Source organism: Erinaceus europaeus, chromosome 9, assembly GCF_950295315.1.
Source record: "Erinaceus europaeus chromosome 9, mEriEur2.1, whole genome shotgun sequence".
NCBI lineage: Eukaryota > Metazoa > Chordata > Mammalia > Eulipotyphla > Erinaceidae > Erinaceus > Erinaceus europaeus.
The window spans coordinates 53,841,872-53,867,978 of NC_080170.1; the positions used below are offsets into that span (position 1 = coordinate 53,841,872).

Here is a 26,107-nt window from a genome sequence, read left to right on the forward strand (position 1 = left end):
ATACATTTTTAAATATAATTTTTAATTCAATTTTGTGAAAGAGTGGAAAGCCACATTGGGTTGGACTCTGCATCCTGTTATAACAGTATAGAGAGAAAGGACCAAAGAACAAGTCTTAATCAACTACAGATTTTCAGAGACACTGTGTGTCATGGTACTTAAAATGTTTACATACAGTCTACAACTTTTACAAAAGCTAACTGTTAGACTAACCAATTAAAAACAAAAATGGAGGGCTGAGGAGATAGCATAATGGTTATGCAAAAAGACTTCCATACTAGTGGTAGAGTCATAGATTAACAGATGATTTCATAAATAAATTAAATTATATGCAACTTATTCGATATGCTATAGAATAACTGTGCATTCATAGTATGCTATAGGAGCTTACTGTTTATACCATAATGATACTTGAGGAATGATACAGAATTCCTATATCATGTAGATTTTGAGATTACCCAGTCTAAAGTTTCACAGGGTGACTTACTAAAGACATAAACTGGGAGTTGAAGGATATTCAATTCTAGTGTTTGAGAAGTTTATATTTTCATTCATGAATTATGAATAAATTCATGAATAAATATTTCATCAAATATTTATTAAATATCTTCTGTGTTTCTATGTGCTGGATTATATATTTAGAAGTAAAGGTAATTTCCTAACTTATATTGTAGTCCTTAATTTCTTCTTTCAAACAAATACTACTATCACCATTTCAGTGAAATGGATAATGACAATATGGATGATGTCCCAGAGGATACTGTTTATAAGAAAGTGGTTTTTCGAAAGTATCTTGATATCTCCTTTACCAAACGTGACCCTCGGGGGGAGTACGAAGAGCATCTTGGCATCCTTGGTCCTGTTATTAGAGCTGAAGTGGGTGATGTTATCCAAGTAAGTCATCTTTCAAGCATTTCTAGAACTGTTAAAGAAATGTCCATCAACTACTAGGTAGAGGTGAAGGTGACAAGAGAACTATAGATTTACGTGTATTTGGCAATCTTGGGCGGCGGGTGGTGGTGCACCAGTTTAAGCCCATACAATGCAAAGCACAAGAAGCTACACAAGGACCCTGGTTGGAGCCCCTGGCTCCCCACCTGCAGGGAGGGGGGTCGTTTCAGAAGTGGTGAAGCAGGTCTGTGGAAAGGAGGCATCTTTCTCTCTCCCTCTCTATCTTCCCCTCCCCTCTCAGTTTATTTGTCCTATACAAAATATAAAAAAATGGCCACAGGAGCAATGCAGTTTGCATTCCCACCAACAGTGTGCTATAGTGTGCTACAGTTGTTATCTCCTCCACATTCTTGTCAACACTTGTCACTTTTTATTTTGTTGATGTAAGTCATTCTCACAGGTTTGAGGTGTGGTTTTAATTTGCATTTCTCTAATGATAAATGAAGTGGAGCATTTCCCCCCTGGGGACCAGGCCTGCAGTTGGATATATCTATATATCTATCTATATCTATATATATCTCACCATTTATTTCTCTATCCATCCTTATCCATTAAATTTTGTGTCTAAATAAAACCATTTTAGAACCAAAAGAATGATCTCTTTTACTGACTTAAACATTCACCAAATTCTTTTAAAGTATTTTACTTACTTATTTCAATAGAGACAGAAATCGAGGGATGGGGAGATAGAGTAGGAGCCAGACAGAGAAAAACCTGCTGCAATTGTGGAGCTTTCTCCCTGCAGATGGGGGCCAGGGGCTTGAACCCAGGTCCATATGCACTGTAGCACGTTCACTTAACTAGGTGCACCACCACCTGGCCCCAACATCCACCAAATTTTCAGTGGTCTTTCTTAAAATGCCAACAGAGAAGCAGGGGAGGTGCCCATTTAGAGTTCAGGACTTGTTTACATGGGTCCTGGGCCCAATCTCTGGTATTACATATATCAGAGTGATTCTCTGGTCTCTGTGTCTTCCTCTAATAGATAGAAATTATAAATGCGGGGGGGGGGCCCAAGAAGTATCTCACCGGGTTAAGCACACATAGTGTGAAGCTCAGGGACTGGCGCAAGGATCCCGGTTCCAGCACTAAGTATCCCGGTTCCAGCCCCCAGGTCCCCACCTGCAGGGGAGTCACTTCACAAGTGGTGAAGCAGGTCTGCAGGTGTCTATTTTTCTCTCCCCCTCTCTGTCATCACTTCCTCTCTCAATTTCTCTCTTTCCTATTCAACAACAACAGCAGCTGCAAAAACAATAACAAACATGGGGGAAAAAAGATGGCCACCAGTGATAACCCTGGAGGAAAAAAAATTATAAATGCTAACATAGTTAGAGTTGTACCCATCTTATCTTACGGGATTGTCAGTGTTTCCTTTTTATAAGTAAAAAAATTTTTTTTTAAAAAACATAGTTAGAGATGTAAGAGTGCTAATGCTTCTAAATGTACCATGAACATGTGGGAAGCATTAGCCCTCTCTTTTCTGGCTGGATTACTTTTATCTCCCAAACTACAGAAGAGAAAAGATGAGGGTAGTTTCCCTCACAGCCTGACCTTGTTGGGATGTGAAGATGCCCCCATGTCATTAATGGTTCTCTACCATTTTTCCTCAGCTTTCTTTCCAGACTCTTTTCTCACTAAGGCCCACTGAGCCACATCCATATACTAGAAGCCACCGACCAAAATCTTCTCTCTCCCCTTTCTACAGGCATGTTTCAGTTTTTTGGGGCCCTGGAGTGCTGTTCTGAAAAGGTCAATGCCCTTTCTGTTGAGAGACTATTCTCTGTCTTCTCCTAAACATTCAAATTAAATTGCTCCTTCCAAGCATTTCCAATTACCCTCATTCAGACTTGTTTCCATCCCTTTCATTGCCAAATTTTAAACCTGGATTCAAAAGTGCATGTCTCTGTTCATCAGTAGGTTGAGACTGATTGGAGCAAAGATCAACTCTTATTTATTTCCAAAGCTCCAGCACCAATTACAATCACTTAATTGCAAAGAATGTCAACATTTCAGCCCTGAGTCTAACAACTGACAGGATTTGGTATTTCTGGGATAAACTATAGGGGCCTACCTTACAGGATGTTTATAAAAATTAAGTGAAATATACCTATATGAATTTGCAGTTATAAGCTTTCAATATAATTCCAATTTAATAAGCATCCATTGTTGCCTACAGTGCTGACTTTTCTGACTTACATTTTTAAGCTTGCGTATATTTGTGAATGACTTCTTTTCCTAGGTTCGTTTTAAAAATTTAGCATCCAGACCATATTCTCTTCATGCCCATGGACTTTCCTATGAGAAATCATCAGAGGGAAAGACCTATGAAGATGATTCTCCCGAATGGTTTCAGGAGGACAATGCAATTCAGCCAAACAGCACATATACATATGTGTGGCATGCCACTGAGCGTTCGGGGCCAGAAGTCCCTGGCTCTGCTTGTCGGGCCTGGGCCTACTACTCAGCTGTGAACCCGGTAGGTGTGTCCACTGAAAGTTTTTGTCATTCCTCCAGTCTTGTACCTTGAGTTTGTTCACCAGATGGAAGGGATAGGATTCTTCTTCATAATGTACTGTATTTCATGAACAATGTGCACAGATTCTGGTCTGTAATTTCCAGTTAAAATAATCAGAGACTGTCTGTGCTGGTCTTCAATGACAGAGGCAGAAAAGTATTTGTTTCATAGAGAGAAATGAGGAATATTAAATGGCTGGTCCCCAATTAGAGGGACTGACTTCATAATGGAAGATGCTTATTGCAACTTCCTGAACAAGTTTTAGTTTCTTTCTGCTATTTATAAAATACTACAAAGTCCAGACTTCATGGGGGGGGGGGGCGGTAGAGAGAGCAGAGACTTAAATATCAGTTACTATCCTGCCACTTTTTGCATGTCCTAGAAGTTACCTTAAACTCTACCTGTTTCTCCTCCTCCTCCTCCTCCTTCTTCTTTTTCTTGCTTCCAGAGATATCAATGGGGCTCAGTGCCTGCATTATGAATCCACTGCTCCTGGATGCCATTTTCCCCATTTTGTTGCCCTTGTTGTTGTTATTGTTATTGCTATTGTTGGATATAGGACAGAGAAATCGAGAGAGGAGGGGAAGACAGAGAGGGGGAGAGAAAGACAGACACCTGCAGACTTGCCCCCCTGCAGGTGGGGGGCTGGAACCGGGATCCTTACATTGGTCCTCGCGCTTAGCGCCATGTGTGCTTAACCCGCTGCACTACTGCCCAGACCCATCTCAACCTGTTTTTATTTATATTTATTCATTTTCCCTTTTGTTGCCCTTGTTGTTTTTCATTATTGTTGTAGTTATTGTTGTTGACATTGATGTCATCGTTACTGGATAGGACAGAGAAAAATGGAGAGAGGAGGGGAAGATAGAGAGGGGGAGAGAAAGATAGACACCTGCAGACTTCCTTCACCACTTGTGAAGTGACTCCCCTGCCGGTGGCGAGCCAGGGGCTCGAACCAGGATCCTTATGCCTGTCTTTGCGCTTTGCACCACATGCGCTTAACCCACTGCACTACCTACCAACCAACTCCTGTTTTTTATTTTTTGTTGTTGGTTTTTTTTTTTAGCTCTTATTGATTGATTGATTGATTGATTGGATAGAGACAGCCATAAATTAAGAAGGGGGTTATAGGGAGAGAGACAGAGAGACACCTACAGCCCTGCTTCACCACTTGCAAAGCCTTCCCCCTGCAGGTGGGAACCGGGAGCTTGAACCTGGGTCCTTGTGCACTGTAACATGTTCACTCAACCAGTTGTGCTACCACCCAGCCCCTCTCAACCTTTTACCAGAGTTAAAAATAAGATAACAGAATCAAGCTCTTGGTAGGCATTTTATGAAATTTTTTCAATAAGTGGATTCCTTTTTACCATATAGGATTACTGCCAGAATTAAGTGAGGTACTACAAGTAAAATATATTTTTTAACTTCTTTATTGGGGAATTGATGTTTTAAATTCAACAGTAAATACAAGTTTGTACATGCATAACATTTCTCAGGTTTTCATATAACAATACAACCCTTACTAGGTCCTCTGAAGGACCTGTATTCTCCCCCCCCATCCCAGAGTCTTTTACTTTGGTGCAATACGCCAATTCCAGTTCAGGTTCTTACAAGTAAAATATTTAACATAGATAGTAGATACTCAGTGAATAGTGTTTTACAGTCTCAATCTCATCATCATCATCATTACAGAATCACTACCAAATTGAGATGAAGAATTAATTGGAGGGGCCAGATGGTGGCGCACCTGGCTAAGCTCTCACATTATAGTGTGCAAGAACCCAGGTTCAAGCCCCTGGTCCCCACCTGCAGGGAGAAAGCTTCATGAGTGGTGAAGCAGTGTTGTAGGTGTCTCTCTGTCTCTATCCCTCTCTATCTCTTCCTCCCCTCTCAATTTCTCTCTGTCTCTATCCAACAGTAAATTCATAATGTTTTAAAAATAAATTAGTTGGAGAGATGGAATAAGAACACCACAAATTAAAGGATAAATATTCAGGTTCATTAACCTATTGATTAATAATATTCAAATTCTGAGTCTCTGAGAAAGTTTCATTTTTCTCTGTCCTCACTGATTTTCAGAAGAGAAAAGAAAATTCTGTGAAAGCCAGAAGACACAATTTGCTCTCACTCTCTTCCAGGAAAAAGATATCAATTCAGGTTTGATAGGTCCCCTTGTCATCTGTCAAAGGGGAACACTTCATAAAGAAAGCAACATGCCTGTGGATATGAGGGAATTTGTCTTACTTTTTATGATCTTTGATGAAAAAAAGAGTTGGTACTATGAAAAGAAGCCCCAAAGATCTTGGAGACTCCCATCTTCAGAAGGAAAACACAGCCAGGAGTTTCACGGTATTTTCCTTTGACTTGATCTCCTTTCTGAATTAAATCATATGGGGTAACATTGATTCCTTCTATCTGCCTCTAAATGGTTAGATAGGAACTGCTTCTGAGGACCCAAGAGCCTCTAGTAAAATGCCCTTAAATGCCTCAGAGGGCTGATGGCATCCAGTAGGATACACTACTGTAAATGGGAAAAGAATTAACATTATTTTGTAGCTTGAACAGTGACAGCTGTTTCTTGATCTCCAAAGGAACAATTGTTAGTATAGAAGAAATTAGTTCTAGCCCTGAGCTAAATTTATCAGGTGTTAACAGAGCACCTGATCTGTTGACCTTCTTTGCTTCAGTCTCCTGATATAATGGTTTAGCAATGTTGATTTAGTCATGTATGATGCCTTTTGCTCTTAGGAGACATGCTTCTTACACAGAAATAGAGATGAGTGGGAAAGGATTCATGGTATGAGTATGTAGATTGGTATTTCCATTCCTGATATGATTTGCAAAGTGATCTCTATACCTTTCCCGCAAAAAAGTCCTTTTCTTGGTTCCTGAAAGTCTACAGTAGTTCCTTTAACTTAAGAAAACAAACAAATAAACAATCAAAACTCCCTTAATTCAGACCCAGTTAAACTGATAGTGGCACTAAGCTTTATCATTAAAAATTTGTACTACAAAATTTTTTTTGTACTACAGTTGAAGGTGATAAAGTTCATCAAGTTCTTTTAAAAGCACATATTTCACTAATGAGCAAATGGAGAAAGTCTGGGAGTGGTGCAGAGGAGTTATACAAATTCAGAAATATGCAGGAATCTTTAGGGTTGATGAGTATAATCTAAACTTGCCTGAAAGTAGTAAACCCTCACTTCATGCCAATGATAGGTTCTTTGAAACTGAGACTTTAAGCGTCTTTAAATACTGCTTTGTTCAGTATCAACTAGGGTTGTTTTTTTCTCAACATTATAGCCAAATGTCATTATTCCAGGGCCTGCTGTATCTGGATTTTGGACCCTTAGATGACATAGTACATGAATTATTCTTTTTCCTCTGGTGATTGGCGTTACTTGCCTTTTTATATTAGTCCTTTTCTTTTTGTTGTCAAGGACAGTTCATTCTCCATGGGAGGACCAATGGGTGTAGCACCTTAACATCTAGGGAGAAAGTGTAAAACTGTGGCACAGGAGGTGGTGCAGTGGCTGTAGCACTGGGTTTACAGGCATACAGTTTTTGTTCAATCCCCAGCATTGCATATGCCAGAGTGATGCTCTGGTTTTCTCTCCCCTTTCTCTAACATGAATGAGTAAGAATGAATGAATGATAAGAAGCTTGCTCCCACCTCTGCTTAAGGCTGATGTGAGCAAGAGCTGAGGGTTTATTTCAACACCTTGCTAATATCCAGAGCATCTAGCGGAAACTTTTTACACTGGAGTTGATAGAGTATCCAGGAAGATATAGGATGAGTGGGATATCTCTTATTACATGCACAGATTTGTAATCAATTGCATCTCTGTCTTTTTAGCCATTAATGGGATGATTTACAAAGTGCCTGGTCTTCGAATGTATGAGCAGGAGTGGGTGAGACTGCACCTGCTGAACACAGGCAGTGCTCGAGATATTCATGTGGTTCACTTCCATGGCCAGATCCTTCTGGAAAATGGCACTCAACAGCATCAGTTGGGGGTGTGGCCCCTTCTGCCTGGTAAATACCTTAGCTATGCAAAGAAGCCCCAACTGAAAAACAGATGCCAGCAAGCAGTCTTGGCATCTATAACTTATTCTTTCCTTGAACACTTCCTCCCTGAGTTCACATGTGGGTTCTGGCACAAAATCCTTGTTGAAGCCATCTCCCTAAACTTCATGTGCAACACTACATAAACAGTGAATGGAGGCACTTTTTGTAGCACCACAGAGGCTGTATGTGGAGCCCAACTGGATTCTAGAGAGACAGAGGTTCTCTGCTGGTTCATCAAATCAGAGGATGGCAAGCCTGGTTTTTAGGCTGATTGCAATGGCAACTCCCATACATTTAAATAGAGAACATGTTCTGTTGGGAAGAAGCTTATAAACACCCTAACTGACCAATGTTAACTTCTTAATCTTTGAGTATGTGATGTCTTTCACATTCTATTTCAGGTTCATTTAAAACTCTTGAAATGAAGGCATCCAAACCTGGCTGGTGGCTCTTAGACACACAGATTGGAGAAAACTATAGAGCGGGAATGCAAACGCCATTTCTCATCATAGACAAAGGTATGATCAAAAGCCACATGGTATTTTCAGCAGAAGAGCATCTGTTACTAGAATAGTATCAATAGGGAGTTGGGCTGTAGCACAGCGGGTTAAGCGCAGGTGGCGCTAAGCTCAAGGACCAGAGTCAGGATCCCGGTTCGAGCCCCCGGCTCCCCACCTGCAGGCAGGTCCCTTCACAGGCGGTGAAGCAGGTCTGCAGGTGTCTGTCTTCTCTCCCCCTCTCTGTCTTCCCCTCCTCTCTCCATTTCTCTCTGTCCTATCCAACAACAACGACATCAATAATAACTACAACAATAAAACAAGGGCAACAAAAGGGAATAAATAAATAAAATAAAATAAATTAAAAAAAAATAATAGTATCAATAGATTGAATATGATCAGTACTGGAGACTTTAATAAGACATAAACATAAATCTGTAGAAGTGATTACTTTCATTCTGATCCATGATCTGTTTATACTGCAAATACCACTTCAGGAATTTAAATGTATTCCTGTTAGAAAAATAATATTAAACATTTTCCTTTATGACTCATGATCCACAAGAAAGTGCTTGTAAGAAATTTTCTAGAAGCTCCTTTATTCTTGTCATGCTGTATCACTGGGACCCAGTCTCCCATACCTGGGGGAAGGGGGACTTAGGTAACATGTTTTCTCTCCCCATACCTTTAAATTCTTTATAATATTTGTGCTTGATTTTAAGTTGTTCCTAAATATACTTATCCTTAATTCTTTCCCCCTTAATTCTGCTAATAAAATTCCTTAACACACAATAAAAGGAAATTTCTAGACTATTAGAGAAGTGAAAGGATTCCTATAATTTAACAGTGACTAAAATAATACTGAGTATAGCACTTTAGTACTAGAGAAACATAATTTACATCTCTTTATCCATACGTTAATCTATGCACCCATCTAATATTTATTAAGCATCTGATGAGTACTAAGTAATGTTCAACATCTAGATTGCTCAGTGGCTGGCATTCTCATCTATGATCAATGAAGTTACAAATATTATAAACTTTAAGGTTCATTTTTAAAGAATTTATGAGGGATAGTACTTATATTGAGAAATGCCTTATTTTAAGAAACAAGCAGACAGGCCAGTAAAACAGTTGACTTGGATAGTGCTTTGTTTTGCCATGTACACAACCCAGGTTCAAGCCTGGCTCCCACCCACATTAAAGGAAGTTTCAGTGCTATGGTTTCTTTATTTCTCTCTCCTTCTCTCCCTCTTTCTCTTCCTTTCTCTCTTTGCTTCTCTGTTTATATGTGAAAAACAAAAGTCATCCTAGAGCAGTGATGTCCTGGAAAAGAAAGAAAGAACGAGTGAGAAAGAGAGTGAGAAATAAAGAAAGCAGGGAAGGAAGAAAGCAAGAGAGAGAAGCAAATGGAAATCAGTTTAAAAGTTATTAAATAATTGGATTTCAAGAATTCAGCTCCTTTACTCCAAGGTGTCACTACTTGTGACTTAAGGATTTATTGTGTGTGTGTGTGTGTGCGTGTGCGTGTGCGTGTGCGTGTGCATGTGCGTGTGTGTGTGAGAGAGAGAGAGAAAGAGAGAGAGAAGCCAAGGTGTGAAGCTCAAGGACTAGTGTGAAACACAAGGACTGGTGCAAGAATCCTGGTTTGAGCCCCCGGCTCCCCACCAGCATGGGGTGGGGGGGAGTTTGCTTCACAAGTGGTGAAGCAGGTCTATAGGTGTCTTTCTCTCCCTCTCTGTCTTCCCCCTGCTCTCAGGTTTTCTCTGTCCTGTCCAACAACAACAGCAGCAACAGTAACAACAGCAATGGGAAAGAAAAAAAAGTGGTCACTAGGAGTAGTGGATTCGTAGTGCAGGCACCTAGCTCCAGTGACAACCCTGGAGGCAAGAGAGATAGAGAGAATGAAAAAGAGAAGCCAGGGCACCACTCTGGGATATGAGATGCTGGGGACTGAACTGGAAATTTTAGGCAATCAAGTGCTGTGTTCTATCAACTGAGAGTATTTTCCTAGATACAATGTTTCTATTAAATAATCAATTTGGCTAGTTCAGGGAGTGGGGAGCTAAAAAATTACAGTGTATTTGCCATTTTATGATCAAACATATCATATATAGTGTCTGACCCACCAGAGATACAATCTATAGTTATGGAGTTTTGATTATGTTGTGTATTTTCTAAGCAGAAATGATTTTTTTTTAAAGAATGCAAGATGCCAATGGGACTAAGTACTGGGCTCATAACTGATCCACAGATCAAGGCTTCTGAGTATTTGAGTAAGTAGTAGTATCATAACCTAGGAAATGCACCTCCTATAATTGTGCAGTGTAAAGCCTATAAAACCACACATGACAGTCTTCCTACTCAATGGGTCTTTGATCTCCAGATTTTTCTCTAGTACAATATAGTAAAGCAGCTTTATCTGGAGTGCTCATTTTACAAAGGAAGGAGCAAAAGACCTTTTTGCATACTTTTTTTATTAGTAATTTAATAATGATTGACAAGATTATGGGATAAGAGGGGTACAACACCACACAGTTTCCACCACCAAAGTTCCATATCCCATCTCCTCCATTGGAAGGTTCCTTGATCTTTATCCCTCTAGGAGTATGGACCCAAGATCTATATGGAGCACAGAAGGTGGGAGGTCTGGCTTCTGTAATTGCTTTTCCAGTGGACGTGGGCATTGGCAGGTCAATCCATACCCCCAGCCTGTTTCTATCTTTCCCTTGTGGGGCGGGCTCTGGGGAGGTGGGGTTCTGGGGCACTTTGGTGAGGTTGTCTGTTTGGCATACTCTTATCACTACCACTTCTCCAGTACATAATGATCTCAAAGTATGTTACCACCACCACCACCTCTCCCACACACACACACCCTTCCTTTCTCATACAAGAGCAAGAGATGCTTGGAATCTCCAACTAGGCACTTCAACCTTTTAGTAGAGCTTGAGCAAGAGTAGACATCTTGCTCTTATGACCATTTGCCTCTTTCAAATCTCTCTCCATTCATCCTCATTCTGGGTTTGAGCCAATATGAATACTCTAGCCAGATCTACAAAATCTTATTGGTCAGAAATTACAGTCCCCATCAATAGGATCCTTTGCTATATCAATCATTCATCTACTCAAGAAACCTGTTGTGCACCCAAAGTGTGTAAGGAACTCCTCCTAAAATTCCACATTCTGCTTAAAAACTGTTCCCAAGATCCAGAGCTCAATTATATGGGGTCACAGGCATCCATAAATTCTTGCCATGTCTTTCTACTAGGCAGCCTCTTTCAGCAGCAATCACATCAACATACTGAGAAACAGGACCCATAGGCAAGAAAGGAGGTGGGTGTGGTAACTGACAGCTGACCCAGCAAAGACCCAAAGCCAAGACATCATAATCATGGACTCACTCAGAAGTGGAGCCTGGGCTTCTAAGTGCAACAGAAAGTTCTCCTAGAATCAGCTTTTCTACTGGAACTACATAAGAAATTGTTATTTGTTTGGTAGTTTTCATTTTAATTCAGAATAACTTTAACTTCTTCTTTTAGATTATTGGAAGCCAAATTTAGCAAGACTAAACAATGGTGGGTCATATAATGCCTGGATTGCAGAAAAGCCTTCAGAAGAATTTGACTCTAAGCCATGGATCCAGGTATGTCTTGCGTGAATATTATCAGGTGACTGCTAATATTCACTGCTATGGTTAATGATAACAATGGCAGTAGTCTAATAATTCCTTGGTATTATTCTTTTTTGTTGTTACTTTTAACAAGCATAATATATTTTAATTGTTATTAATTTATTTATAAAGTAAAAAATATCAGCAAGACTATAGGATAAAAGGGGTACAATTTCATACAATTTCCACCACCAGAGTTCTGTATCCCATTCCCTCCCTTGAAAGCTTTCCTATTTTTTATCCCTCTGGGAACATGGACCCAGGTATTATTCTTGAAGTGTGGTGAGGGGAAGTAGCATTTCTAGGTGCTGGGTACTGATCTTATTAAATAACATATTCAAAAAGAATCCATTGAAGTGATTTCTAGTGACTTCCCATTTACAGATAGAAACAACTAAGACACAGAGGGCTGACTGACTTCCTGTGGTCATACCCAGCTAGTTAGGATTTGAAGCCAGGGACTGTGTTCAAAATTGGATTGCCTCTATTTAATTAGATTGATAAGACCTTCAGTGTAGACCCTTTAATTCTAAAGGAAAATGGTTGTAGAAGGAGTTAAAGCAATATGTGACTTGCTGATCTAGACAATTATGTTTAATGACCTTGCTGTATGGCAGGTGGACATGCAAAGAGAAGTTTTACTCACAGGAATCCAGACTCAAGGTGCCAAGCATTACCTGAAGTCCTACTACACCACTGAGTTCTATGTGGCCTACAGCTCTGATCAGACACACTGGCAGATCTTCAAAGGGAACAGTACCGAGAATGTGATGGTCTGTTGCAGTTTTCGTCTCTGATTCTCAAAGTTCACCCAGGGATCTATGTTTTGTCTGACATAAACTAAACCTATCTCTCCATCTTTTGAAAAAATAACTTTGGACACTTTAGAAATATGGTTTTCTTTGGACTTTACAGAGGATAGTAGTCCAACAATGGATCTGTGTATCACATATTAAAGGGATAACTCCACAAAACTTGAAAAATAAACTCATTTCATTAGCACACTAAATTCCCAGACTTATAAGATTAGCAAAGAAGGAACAACAGAATAGAAGTCATGGTCTTCATACATAGCAAAAAGAAAAAGAAAAATGCTGATACTTCATCTACCTTGACAATTCTGCCTTAAGAAGCTCATGCTAAAAACTGGCTTCCAAGGTTTTTTTAGTTATCCTTTATAGGTTTATTGTGTGTGTGTGTGTGTGTGTGTGTGTGTGTGTGTGTGTGTGTGTGTGTGTATGAGAGAGAGAGAGAGAATATATCACTCTGGCATATGTGGTACCAAGGATAAAACAGGCATTCAAAGTCTGTCACTCAACGCACTGTCCTATCTCCTGGAACACAATGTTACTGTCTTTTGATTTTGTTTTTTATTTCAATGTTCCAGGATAATGCAGTAGTGTTAATACAGAATTGTCAAGGTAGATGAAGTATCAGCATTTTTCTTTTTCTTTTTGCCATGTATGAAGAGTAAGTTTCTCTAACCAGATTGCCAAAGGACTCAGCTCTGACTAGGAAGGTCCTTCCCAGCTACCTAATTGTAACAGTGTTTGCTTCCTCTCCTTTCAGGCCCCTTCCCTAAATATGCCAGTTGTATGCAAAAAGCCATTATGCCATTATGATAATGAAAATTTTTATTTATATGTTTTATTAGTGATTTATAAGACTATAAGTTAATAGGAGTGTATATTAATACTATCCCCACCACCAAAGGTCTGTGTCCCTACTCACACCCCCCTCTAGTGAAGCTGAAAATCTACCCTCCCCCCACCCAGAGTCTTTTACTTTGGTGTAATATTTCAAACTCAGTTAAATTCTGCTTTGCATTTCCCTTTCTGTTCTTCCTCAACTTCTATTTATGAGTGGGATCATCCCATACCCATCTTTGTCTTTCTGACTTATCTCACTTAACATAATTCCTTTTGGCTCCATCCAAGATGGGTCAGAGAAGGTGGGTTCTTATTCTTAATAGCTGATTAGTATTCCACAGTATATATACCACAACTTTCTCAGCCATTCATCTGTTGTTGGGCACCTAGGTTGTTTCTAAGTTTTGGCTATCATGAATTGTGCTACTATGAACATAAATGTACACATATCCTTTTGGATGGATATGACTGAGTCTTTAGGATATATATATAGTTAAACCAGAGCACTGCTTAACTCTGGCTTATGGTACTGCAGAGGATTGAACCTGGGACTTTGGAGCCTCAGGTGTGAGAGTCTCTTTGCATAATCATTATGCTATCTACCCCTACTCTAATGATAACCTTGAATAGTATTAGCCCCTATTAACTCCAATGATAACCCTGATAGTATTAACCCCTATTAACTCCAATGATAACCCTGATAGTATTAACCCCTACTCTAATGATAACCTTGAAGAGGTTTCATATTACCTGTAAATAATTTACCATTTTACTATTTCCTTATTTACTTAAAATAGAAACAGAGAAATTGAGAGAGAAGGGGGAAATAGAGAGGGAGGGAGGGTGAGAGGGAGGGAGAGAGATACCTGCAACACTGTTTTACTGTTTGTGAAGCTTCCTCCCAATAGGAGGGGATTGGAGGCTTGAGCCTGGGTCCTTATGTACTGTAATGTGTGAGCATTACCACCCAATGATTTTTTGGTTGAAGTAGATCAATTATTGTCTGAAATTTGTCTGTTTTACTAGGCTGCTTTTTCCTGGTCCTATGGCTCCAAAGAACAATATTTTTCTGGTGTGCTTTTGTTCTGCACTCATAAGATTTGTCCTGGTCATTTCACTTCCAAGTCTGGGATAAGGAGGCAGCAAACAAATCTGGGAGCCCACCACCATTGCATTCTTCAGGTCTCTAGAAGCCTAACCAGTCTGCCTTCTCTTCACCCACCCTTCACTCTCCTCATGTTTCCCACAATACTTAATAGAAGGAATAGGACCAAATATATTTAGCTCCTCTTCCTGAAGTAAAAGTAGCCCCAGTTATTTTAAAGACTGTCTTAATTTGATACAGGTCACAGGAAGATGTAGTATTTCAATGTAAAATTAAATCAAATTTTTATTATAAAATCACTTAACAGAGAAATGTTTCTTAATTAAGCTTTCTTATTTTCCTCTAGTATTTTGTTGGAAATTCAGATGCCTCTTCGATAAAAGAGAACCAGTTCGACCCACCTATCATGGCTAGATATATTAGGATCTCTCCTACCTTGTCCTATAACAAACCTGCTCTTCGAATGGAGCTGCAAGGCTGTGAAGTTAATGGTAAGAAGCAGAGATGTAGTTATTTTCTCACTGTTACTCAGAAAAAGTACAGTTTGGGAGCTCTAGGTAGAGTGTTTAGTTATTAATTCCTTAGGCTCTTAGAAAATGCTTTGTGGGACAGAGGTTCTGCTCAGATGAATGCTCTGTATGATCTAGATTAATACAGGCTCTACCAGTTAGAGAAGGCATCATCTTTCTGCCTGGGTGACCCAGACATTTTCCTAATGCTCCTCAGACCTACCTCCATCAGCCCATCTTTCATAAGAACAATCTGAGATTCCAGGTAAGTTTCACTCTTAAAATTCTACTCTGTAATCCTACAATCTTGTAACCCAAATTTTAAAACTAAATATGAGTGAATATAAGGGGCTCTCTTGGGCCCCACAAATTGAAAAAAAAAACAACCTAAATTAAGTTTAAAAAGTAAGTATCTCCTAGGTAAAATATGGCTAATTATATTTTTGAAATAGAATTATCAATGTAAAACATTTTATTTAAAATATAATACATATTTTAAATATTTATATATGCAATAAGCAAGTAAATGAAATAAATGATAGACTTACAGAGGGAGTAGTTTATAATTGTGTGACACAAATCAAACTAATATAATTTTCATTAAAAAAGAAGTCAAGGGGCCGGTCGGTGGTGCACCTGGTAGAGCACACTATTACAATGTGCAAAGACCCAGGTTTGAGCCCCCGGTCCCCACCTGCAAGAGGAAAGCTTTGCAAGTGGTGAAGCAGTGCTGCAGGTGTCTCTCTGTCTCTCTCCCTCTCTGTCAACCCCTTCTCTCTTGATTTCTGGCTGTCTCTACCCAATAAATAGAGATAATAAAAAAAAAAAGAAAATTATGTGTGGGGGAGACAGCATAATGGTTATGCAAACAGACTCTCATGCCTGAGGCTCCAAAGTCCCAGGTTCAATCCCCCACACCACCATAAGCCAGAGCTGAGCAATGCTCTGGTGTTTCTCTCTGTCTCTCTGTCTCTCTCTCCCTCTGCATCTCAATGATAAGAAGAAGAAGAAGGAGAAGGAGAAGGAGGAGGAGGAGGAGGAGGAGGAGGAGAAGAAGAAGAAGTCTACTAGGCAGGGCTGGGGAGACAGCATAATACTTATGCAAAAGACTTTCATGCCTGAGTCTTGGGCTCTGAGATCCCAGGTTCAATTCCTGAGCACCACAATAAGGCAGAGTTGAGCAGTGTTCTGGCCAGTCTCCCTCCCTCCTTTCCCTTACCCCTGTGTATCTTTTTCTCTCAATAAAATAAAAGATTTTAATAAAAACAAAGTCTTCCAAGCTTCTTAGACTAGACTTAAGTGAAAGTATCTACATGACTGCCAAATGTTGGGTGTTCAGTGAGCATTTCTAAAATATAAATCTGCTTTCCAACTTCCTAAAACCTTGATTGGATTCTATATTGGCTCACTCTCTATGTAGGTACCTAAGTTTTTTCTCTGTAAACTGTTCTTTTTTTCAGGAGATGTCGTGGAATCTGTGGTACCAATAAAGCTAGGTAGTCATCTAGGTAAATATAGGTGATTTGCATGCCTGAGAGTTGCTAGGCCCATCTTTTGGGAAATTACATACAGAGGGAAACAGCCAAGGCTCGCCGTGAAGGAAGTAGCTGAACTTTGGGCTTGGTTTCTCAGCAAAGTAAATTAATAGTCGATCACAGTCTTGCCATGCATAAGGACTACAGAAATGAGCATTTCCCACACAAAATGCAAATTGTATACAGGCAGGAACACTCTGAAACAGGTTTATAGAGCACTATTTTTTTTCTTCACACCTAGAATATGTGATTTTTTTTTCTTCTCTTTGATAGGACAGAGAAAAATTGAGAAGAAAGAGAGAGAGAGACAGACAGACAGACAGAGAGGGGAAGGGCGGGCAGGCTGGGCAGTAGCACACCTAGTTAAACACACATAATACTAAGTGCAAGGACCCATGCAGGAATCTGGATTTGAGCCCCTAATTCCCCATCTGCTTCACAAATGATGAAGAAGGTCTGCAGGTGTCTATCTTTCTGTCTTCCTCTCTATCTCCCTCTCTTCTCTCAATTTCTCTCTGTCCTATCCAATAAAATGGAAAACATGGCTGCCAGGAGCAGAAGCAGGAGCAGACAGCAAAGAGAGACCTGCAGCACTGCTTCACTGCTCATGAAGCTTCCCCCTGCAGGTGGGCACCAGAGGTTTGAACATGGGTCTTTGCACTACCTGACCCCTGTAAATGTTTTGTTAAGATCAGAATCAAGCTGCACTTAGATGTGACATTCAATTCAGTTAATTTATTTAAGCCTCAATTTCCTGTACAAGAAGTATTACTTAAAATAAACTTTTCTTTTTCCTACTTCCTCCTCCTTCCTTTTCCTTTCTCTTTCTTTTTCCCCCTCATTTTCTTACCTCTTCCTTCCTTTTCCTTCATCTCTTCCTATTTCCTTCTTGTTCCTATTTCTTCTCTTTATTCTTCTCCTACTTCCTCTTCCTGTTTTTCCTTCTTCTTTTTTTGTTTTGGTGCTGGGCATCATCTCAGGGCACTATATATTCAAGGCATATACTTTACCATGGAGCTATATCCCTGCTCCCTCTTTACTTTCTTGGTATTTGCATAAGTAGTATTAGCAGCAGTAGTGATAGTTGGTTTTCTTCTTCTTAAAATGTTTATGAAAAAAGTAAGGCATCACTTCAAAAAGAAGTCTCTCATGTCAGTAAAACACAGTATTGATAGCTTACATTCACAAATCAGCTCACAATATTCAAATTCACACTTGTCAAAATCACTCAAGAAGTTGAAAATAAAAGACTAAATGTAACTATCAAGCTTTTCCTATATCTTATTTTTGTTAGTAGAAAAAGGGTATGTTCTTATATACCTAGATAGTTTAGGAGTATTGTCTGCCTCAAAACAAAGACCAAAGAAGATTCCATAACTCTGTAGAGGTGAAAAATGAGTCTAGATGTTTACAATATGGTATTTGATATCAAATTGACTGGGCTTAAATTTAGTTTCTGATTCTTCCAGCAGTGTCAACTTGAAACATTACTTTTGCTTAGACAGCTTCCATTTGCTTGCCTGTAAGATAAATGTCATTTGAAGCATTAAATAACACACAGAAAGCCTGAGAATAGTTTGGGCACTTAAATAAATGACTGTTCTGATATTACGTAGTAGTAACAACCATTTCTTGTCTGTGCAGGAGGAAATGCCATGCAGGGAGTGCTGATTTCACCTGAGCAGGGATGCTCATTTCTTTGTCACATTTATTTCTTTTAACAGGATGCTCCACACCATTGGGTATGGAGAGTGGAAAGATAGAAAACAAGCAGATCACAGCGTCGTCCTTCAAAAAATCTTGGTGGGGAGATTACTGGGAACCCTCTCGGGCCCGTCTCAATGCCCAAGGCCGAGTGAATGCCTGGCAAGCTCAGGTATCTGAAGCTCTTTCAGCCTTATAGATGAAAAACACTCTATCTACTAGGAGCACAGTGTGCGGCGGGGTGGGACTGGGTGGGGGGCGGGGTTGCAGGCATGGGATGTACTTCTTGTCTCTGTAGATCAGGATCCTAAGTCTGTGGATATAGGATATCTGCTAACTTGATACTTCTTGCTCTGACTGGCTCAGCTTCACAGGTGGTGAAACTGTGCTGCAAGAGTATCTCTTTCTCCCTATCTTTCCTTTCCCTCGGAATTTCTATTTTTATCTAAGAGAGAAAGGTAGGTAGGTAGGTAGGTAGGTAGGTAGGTAGGTAAGTAGGTGGCAGGTAGGTAGGTAAGTAAGGAGGGAGGGAAGGAGGAAGGAAGGAAGGACAGAAGGAAGGAAGGGAGGAAGGAAGGAAGGAAGGAAGGGAGGGGGGAGGGAGGGAGGGAGGAAGGAAGGAAGGAAGGAAGGAAGGAAGGAAGGAAGGAAGGAAGAAAGGGGAGGAAAGAAAAAATAAAAATGGCCACCAGGAGTAGTGGATTCACCATTCAGGCACCATGTCTGAGTGATAACTCTGGTGGCAATAAATAAATAATCTAAGTAAATAACACCTTCCAGAGGTTAGTACTGACCCTTATGTTTGCCCAAATAATTCAAGTGATGTAGCTTTATGATAACTGTTAATAGGTGACTACTTTTTTTTTTTTTCCCCTCCAGGGTTATTACTGGGCTCGGTGCCTGCACCATGAATCCACAGTTCCTGGAGGCCATTTTTCCCCCTTTTGTTGCCCTTGTTGTTGTTGTAGACTCGTTGTGGTTATTATTATTACCATTGTTGATGTTGTTCGTTGTTGGATAGGACAGAGAGAAATGGAGAGAGGAGGGGAAGACAGAGAAGGGGAGAGAAAGATAGACATCTGCAGACCTGCTTCACCGCTTGTGAAGCAACTCCCCCGCAGGTGGGGAGCCGGGGGCTCAAACTGGGATCCTTACACCAGTCCTTGCGCTTTGCGCCACATGCGATTAACCCACTGAGTCACCGCCCGACCCCCAATAGATGACTACTTTTATTTTACTCTTCACCCGACTTTAGAAATCAGAATGATCCTGTCAGTTAACAATCCAAGATCTTTATTTCTATCCTCCTGTCTTCCTTCCTAGAATCACATACTGTTAGAACAGTGAGGAATTTTACAAAGCATTTAGTCTAAATACAAGAGAAATTAAATCATTTAACTTAGTCTGGAGGCATTCAGAATTCCATTGTTTAAGAGATCAGTGTTACTTTCACCATTTGAAGCAGCCCAAGCACTTAATTTTATAGAGAGAACTGAGAACCAGAGAAGTTAAGATAATAAGCATGTTAATATTATGCTTATGTGCACATGTATACAGTATAAGCAAAAGAAATGTTAAAGAGAGAATGCCATCCAGCTTTTCCCAACAACACTTCAGACCTGTTTATGGTTTCACTTTGACACTCCAACCTCCTCTTAATAGCATATAAGTTTTTCTTTGCATTTAATTTGCTCATAGTCTCCATGATGCGATAAAGGTTCCAAGAGTGTGATGTTAATTTTAATTTTTAATGCTGTCATTTCAAATCTGAAATTTCAGACCAATTTGTGTCACTTAAACTATTAGATGAAATTTCTTTATAAAGTCTATTTAATTTTTAAATTTATTTTATATTTATTTATTTTTACCATCCAGGGCCTTGTGCCTGTGTGATTCCACTGCTCCCAGAGGACTTTTTCTCCCCTTCTTTAAAATTTCAGTCAGAGATTTAGAGTGATAAAGGACACCAAAGTATGATTCAGCCATTCATGGGACTTTCCATGGGATGCCTTTTGCTCAAACCAAGATCTTTGTGCATAGTAATGTACACACTCCACCAGATGAGCTATCTCCCAATCCAGAATTTATTAATTTATCTTCAATTTATTGTTATCACTGGGGCTTTACTACTCTGGGCCAACTTTTTCAGATTGAAACAGAAACCAGGGGCCAGATGGTGGCACACCTGGTTAAGCATACATAATACTAAGTGCAAGGATCCATGCAAGGAGCAGGGTTTGAGCCCTGGCTCCCCATCTGTAGCTAGGACGTTTTACAAGCGGCAAAGTAGGTTTGCAGGTGTCTATCTTTCTCTGTCCCTCTTTATCTCCCCTCCCCTCTCATTTCTCTTGGACATGTCCAATAAAATAGAATAAAAAATGGCCACCAGGAATAGTGGATTTGTAGTGTCAACACTGAGCCCCAGTGACAGAGAGAGAGATATATAGAGGGAGAGTGGGGAACCACTAAGCTTCCCTCTGGGTGGTGGCTCAAACCCAAGTCACAAGCATGGAAAAGCAGGCCTGTTCCCTGGTGAGGTATCCCAAGGCCCTAGGTTCTCCTTACAGAGATAGAAAAATTCAAGTTTATGTATTCATACAATATAGTGTCTTGATCACTTTGTCTATGAAAACCCTCTAGTTAATGTACTCAGTATTAACAGAACTACCCTGATTTGAAGACACACCAGGATACTGCCAGATGTCACTAGAGGGTGTTACAAAATTAACAAAAAAGGAACTACCATGACAATTTTGATGCAATTTGCTAAAAAAAAAAAAAACATACAGCGTGTAATATTTATGTGCATGTACACACATACATACTTACACTTCTAAATAAGAAATACTGGGGAAATATATCAATAGTATTTCATATCAATTCAACTATAGGACAGTAAATAAAGTTCCCAAAGGTAAAAATGCATCTCAGATTACTCTTAAGACTCAATCTTGTCCTCTTTCTCAAAATGCATATCACCAAACACATGATTAGACATTCAGTCAGACAGGACAATTACTCTGTTGTATCAAGCACTAGGTGTGTCTGCAATGGATCTTTCTAATAAGATACTGATTTGAAATATCAGAAAAAGAATAAATTAAACTTTCTTCTTTCCTCCCCTCCTCTCCCCTCCCCTCCTCTCGCCCTTTCTTTCCTTGACCAAAGCACTCCTCAACTTTTGCATATAGTGCTACTGGGATTGAATCTGGGATGTCCACTTTTCAGACATAATCTATTTCTTCCGAGATCGGGTGTGTTCAGGGTGGTATGCCCGTAGACAACAATCTATTTCTTTAACTGCTTTGCTGCCTTCCTGGACCCCTGCTTCTATTTGACATTAGCAATGGAAAAAGAAGGATTTTTCTAGCATAAGTTAAACAGAGAGGATATTCTAGTTCTTCCTTCAGCAGTATCATAGCATTTACTCTATTTTAGGGAGTCAGGCAGTAGCGCAGCGGGTTAAGTACACGTGACGCAAAGCCCAAAGACCTGTGTAAGGATCCCGGTTCGAGCACCTGGCTCCCCACCTGCAGGGTAGTCGCTTCACAGGTGGTGAAGCAGGTCTGCAGGTGTCTATCTTTGTCTTCCCCTCCTTTCTTGACTGATTTCTATCTGTCCTATCCAACAACAATGGCAACAATAACAACAACAATAAGACATCAACGGCAACAAAAGGGAATAAATAAATATTTTTTAAAAAGAATTTATTCTATTTTATTGTTTATTGCCACCAGGCATATTTCTAGAGCTCTATGCCTGCACAACAAATCCACAGCACCCAGAGGCAAATTTTTCCTTCTCTCTCTCTCTTTATCTCTCTCTCTCTTTTTCTCTCTCTCTCTCCCTCTCCCTCTCATTCATTTGTTATGACATAAAGAAGTTGAGAAAGGAGGGGGAGGTAGAGAGGGAGAGAGAAAAAGAGAAACCTGCAGATCTAGGTCATCATTTATGAAGCTCCCCCACCCCCCTCCCCCGAAGGTAGGAATTGGGGCTTGTAGTTGGATCTCTATACATTGTAATGTGTGCTCAATCAGGTGTGCTACTGCCTGGCCCCAGTATCATAATATTTAAACAAGCTTGCTAAGGAGAATAGTATTGACAGATTATTTGTCAATTTAATATTTTCATGTAAAATATATTAATTAATTAATTATATAACCCATAACTGTGGAACCCCATATGCTCTGCATCAAGGTAAGTACCTAGAAACAAAACCAAGTAAGTCCCTGTCCTCTGAGTCCAGGACACTAACAAGTAAAGAAGTAAGTGTTGTATAAAGTGTGAAATAACCCAACAGAGTTATATATATGTATTATTGCACAAATCAAAAAGAACAAGGAAAATTTCTGGGTGAGTGGGAATCCTAAAGAATGAGAGAAAAGAAATTCTTTGAACTCTATGCACTTCTGAGTATCTTGCTTTAAAAATGCGAAGGTGTTAACATCTGTCTTATCTGTGTGTTCACATCATTTCCACAGGCAAACAACAATAAGCAGTGGTTACAGATTGATCTGCTCACTGTCAAGAAGATAACTGCCATCATCACTCAAGGCTGTAAATCTCTGTCTTCTGAGATGTATGTGAAGAGTTACACCATCCAGTATAGCTACCAGGGAGTGGAATGGAAACCTTACAGGCACAAGTCCTCCATGGTAGACAAGGTACTGGGGCCGCTTAGGCGAAAGGAGAGCAATTGGAAATCTATGCAATGATGAGAACTGTGCCCAGTGTTATACAAATAGGTTCCTGATAGGTTCCACCTCTACATTTTCTGAATCTTAGCTCTGCAAGGTCCCAGTCTGGGGGCAGGGATCACACACTAACTTCCTGTTTTGGTAGAGCCTCTGTGAAATTCAACAACAACAACAAAAAAATCCAGGGATGGCATGAGGCTTACTTAGTTTTGATCTAGAAAGATGTGAGTGGGATAGATAGCATAATGGCTATGCAAAAAGACACTTGTGCCTGAGGCTCCAAAAAATCCCTGATTCAGTTTCCTGTACCAGAGCTGATAAGTGCTGTGGGGGAAAAAGAAAAATGGTGGAGCAGATGCTAGTTGGCTTGGGTTGCCATAATAAAACCACTAAAGACTGGGTGATTCAGCAACATACATGCCTATTTCTCACAGTTCTGGGGCTTAGAGATCAGGGTGTTAGCAATGTATATTCTTGCTGATCTTCCAGCTTGACTGCATTCCTAATGGCCTTCCTTAGGCCCACCATACAGAAAGAGATGTCACCTGCATCTCTTTCTCTCTCTTTCAAGATTTATTTAACATGAAAAGGGAGAAGAAAGAGACCAGCTTATCACTGGAGATCAAGCACAGGATAGTCCAATCCTTTATCCACTACACCACCTCCCAGGCTGAATCCTCTTTATAAGAATTTTAATCCTGTCCTGGGCACATCACCCAATCTAACCCCATCATCCTATACACCATCCAAAAGCCCCATTTTCTAATTCCATCCCATTGGTTTCCATGTATGAATTTGAGGAAGACAATAAAGACATCTAGAAATCCTTCAATTGTAATTAATTCCAGATACATTTGTTGTTTGTAGTTCATTAGACACTTGTGCTAATGAAATTTTATGTTAGGCTATTATTAAGCAGAATAGGTGTTATCCTTACATACAAGGAGGATAATCTCCTGCAAAACTTTGTTATGCTACAAAATTCCTAGTTCTGTAGTTTTAAAATGCAACCAGAGGCAAATATAATAGGTTTATATACTGAGACTAATATTCCAGGAATAGGAATTGGGCTGGGATCAGTGGGGGGATTGGGTTGGACAAAGTAGAGGCAGTAGACAAGAAGATAAACATTTATTAAATTGCTCATCCTGGATCGGTTAATGAATTTAAGCCTGTCTGTCTTTATTTTGCAGCCCTTGAGTTGCTAGTTTGCTTGATTGAATTGGTTTGTTGTATTTCTCTCTGTGCTACATGTTCTCACAGTAGGAATAGCATCAGTGTCATGAACAAATTTAACTTCTGCTACATGAATCTTGGGAAAATGCTGAAGGTTCACAGAAAAACTGAGGCATCAAAAACAGTTTAGTTAAAGATATAGGGCATGTGCTAGAAAGAATTAATTAAAACACATAGTTGCATTTTATTTTTTTATTTTTGAACACAAGATCTGTCATAGAAGGCATGTGTTGTCCACCTGCTGAGCCACCTCCCAGCCTCTGGTTGCATTTTATTTTAAATGCTGGTAGTAACTAACTGACTATCTGAAAATAACTATATATTCTTTATAAATCATTACAACTCCTGGGAGGTAAACTGTTATTGTTCCCGTTTTGCCAAAGGACCACTTGAGCAGAGAGTTTTTTAGCTGTTTCAGAGCATCACTTCAGATTATGTTATGTTATTATTAAGCAAAATAGGTGTTATCCTTACATACAAGGAGGATAATGTCCTGCAACATTTGGCAACCTAAAGAACCCTAGTTATGTAATTTTAAAATGCAAGCAGAGGCAAAACTAATAGGTTGATATTTTTGCCTCATTGCATTAAAAAATCCTGAAGGGGATCTGTCTAGTGTGCTATTTCATAATCAGTTAAGGATTATAGCTGTGGTGACATCACTGCTATTTTTTTATGTCCTCAGTTTAATCTAAAAGGGTAAGAATAATCTGTAAGATTTTTATACCCATTGTGCCATCATTAATGAATTTTTCTAATTTTGTTTTCAGATTTTTGAAGGAAACATTAATATAAAAGGCCAAGTGAAGAATTTTTTTAACCCCCCAATTATTTCCAGATTTATCCGTATTATCCCTAAAACATGGAATCAAAGTATTGCTCTTCGCCTGGAACTCTTTGGCTGTGATATTTACTAGGATTGAAGAGTCAACAAGACAGCAGGGACTCTGAAAAATATCAAACCATTTACGGAAGGCAATTCACTTTAAAGCTTTTTAAAATATTAATGATCATCTACTATGTCCCTTATTTTCTATTAGAGAATAAAATGCTATATATGAAACCATTGCAATGTAACTTTTTATTTATTTATTTTTTATTATTTATTTATTTATTTTTTAGTACTATTTTTTTTACTGGGGAATTAATCTTTTACATTCAACAGTAAGTACAATAGTTTGTACATGCATAATATTCCCCAGTTTCCCATATAACAATACAACCCCCACTAGGTCTTCTGAATCCTTCCTGGACTTGTATTCTCCCCCCCAACCCCAGAGTCTTTTACTTTGGTGCAATTCGCCAATTCCATTTCAGGTTCTACTTCTGTTTTCTTTTCTGATCATGTTTTTCAACTTCTGCCTGAGAGTGAGATCATCCCATATTCATCCTTCTGTTTCTGACTTATTTCACTCAACATGATTTTTTCAAGGTCCATCCAAGATCAGCTGAAAACGGTGAAGTCACCACCATTTTTTACAGCTGAGTAGTATTCCATTGTGTATATAGACCACAACTTGCTCAGCCACTCATCTGTTGTTGGACATCTGGGTTGCTTCCAGGTTTTGGCTATTACAAATTGTGCTGCAAAGAACATATGTGTACACAGATCTTTTTGGATGGATGTGTTGGGTTCCTTAGGATATATCCCCAGGAGAGGAATTGCAGGATCATAGGCTGGGTCCATGTCTAGCCTTCTGAGAGTACTCCAGACTGTTCTCCACAGAGGTTGGACCAATTTACATTCCCACCAGCAGTGTAGGAGGGTTCCTTTGACCCCACACCCTCTCCAGTATTTGCTGCTGTTACCTTTTCTGATGTATGACATTCTCACAGGAGTGAAGTGGTATCTTGTCTTGATTTGCATTTCTCTGACAATCAGAGACTTGGAGCATTTTTTCATGTGTTTCTCGGCCTTTTGGATCTCTTCTGTGGTGAATATTCTGTCCATGTCCTCCCCCCATTTTTGG

At 39.6% G+C, this 26,107-nt stretch overlaps 1 protein-coding gene across 1 annotated transcript in view; it reads left to right on the plus strand.

Moving 5' to 3' along the window:
• The window catches only part of F5 (coagulation factor V), an 87,659-nt gene extending 62,456 nt beyond the window's left edge, over positions 1-25,203 (plus strand). The window contains exons 14-25 of the mRNA XM_007531785.3: positions 720-894; positions 3,191-3,427; positions 5,605-5,815; positions 7,323-7,502; positions 7,937-8,053; positions 10,237-10,308; positions 11,572-11,675; positions 12,320-12,475; positions 14,803-14,947; positions 18,225-18,376; positions 22,686-22,868; positions 24,908-25,203. Of these exons, the coding sequence (XP_007531847.1) occupies positions 720-894; positions 3,191-3,427; positions 5,605-5,815; positions 7,323-7,502; positions 7,937-8,053; positions 10,237-10,308; positions 11,572-11,675; positions 12,320-12,475; positions 14,803-14,947; positions 18,225-18,376; positions 22,686-22,868; positions 24,908-25,054 (1,879 nt within the window). The 3' untranslated portion in view covers positions 25,055-25,203. The remainder of the gene's footprint in view (positions 1-719; positions 895-3,190; positions 3,428-5,604; positions 5,816-7,322; positions 7,503-7,936; positions 8,054-10,236; positions 10,309-11,571; positions 11,676-12,319; positions 12,476-14,802; positions 14,948-18,224; positions 18,377-22,685; positions 22,869-24,907) is intronic.
• Positions 25,204-26,107: the final 904 nt, after the last annotated feature.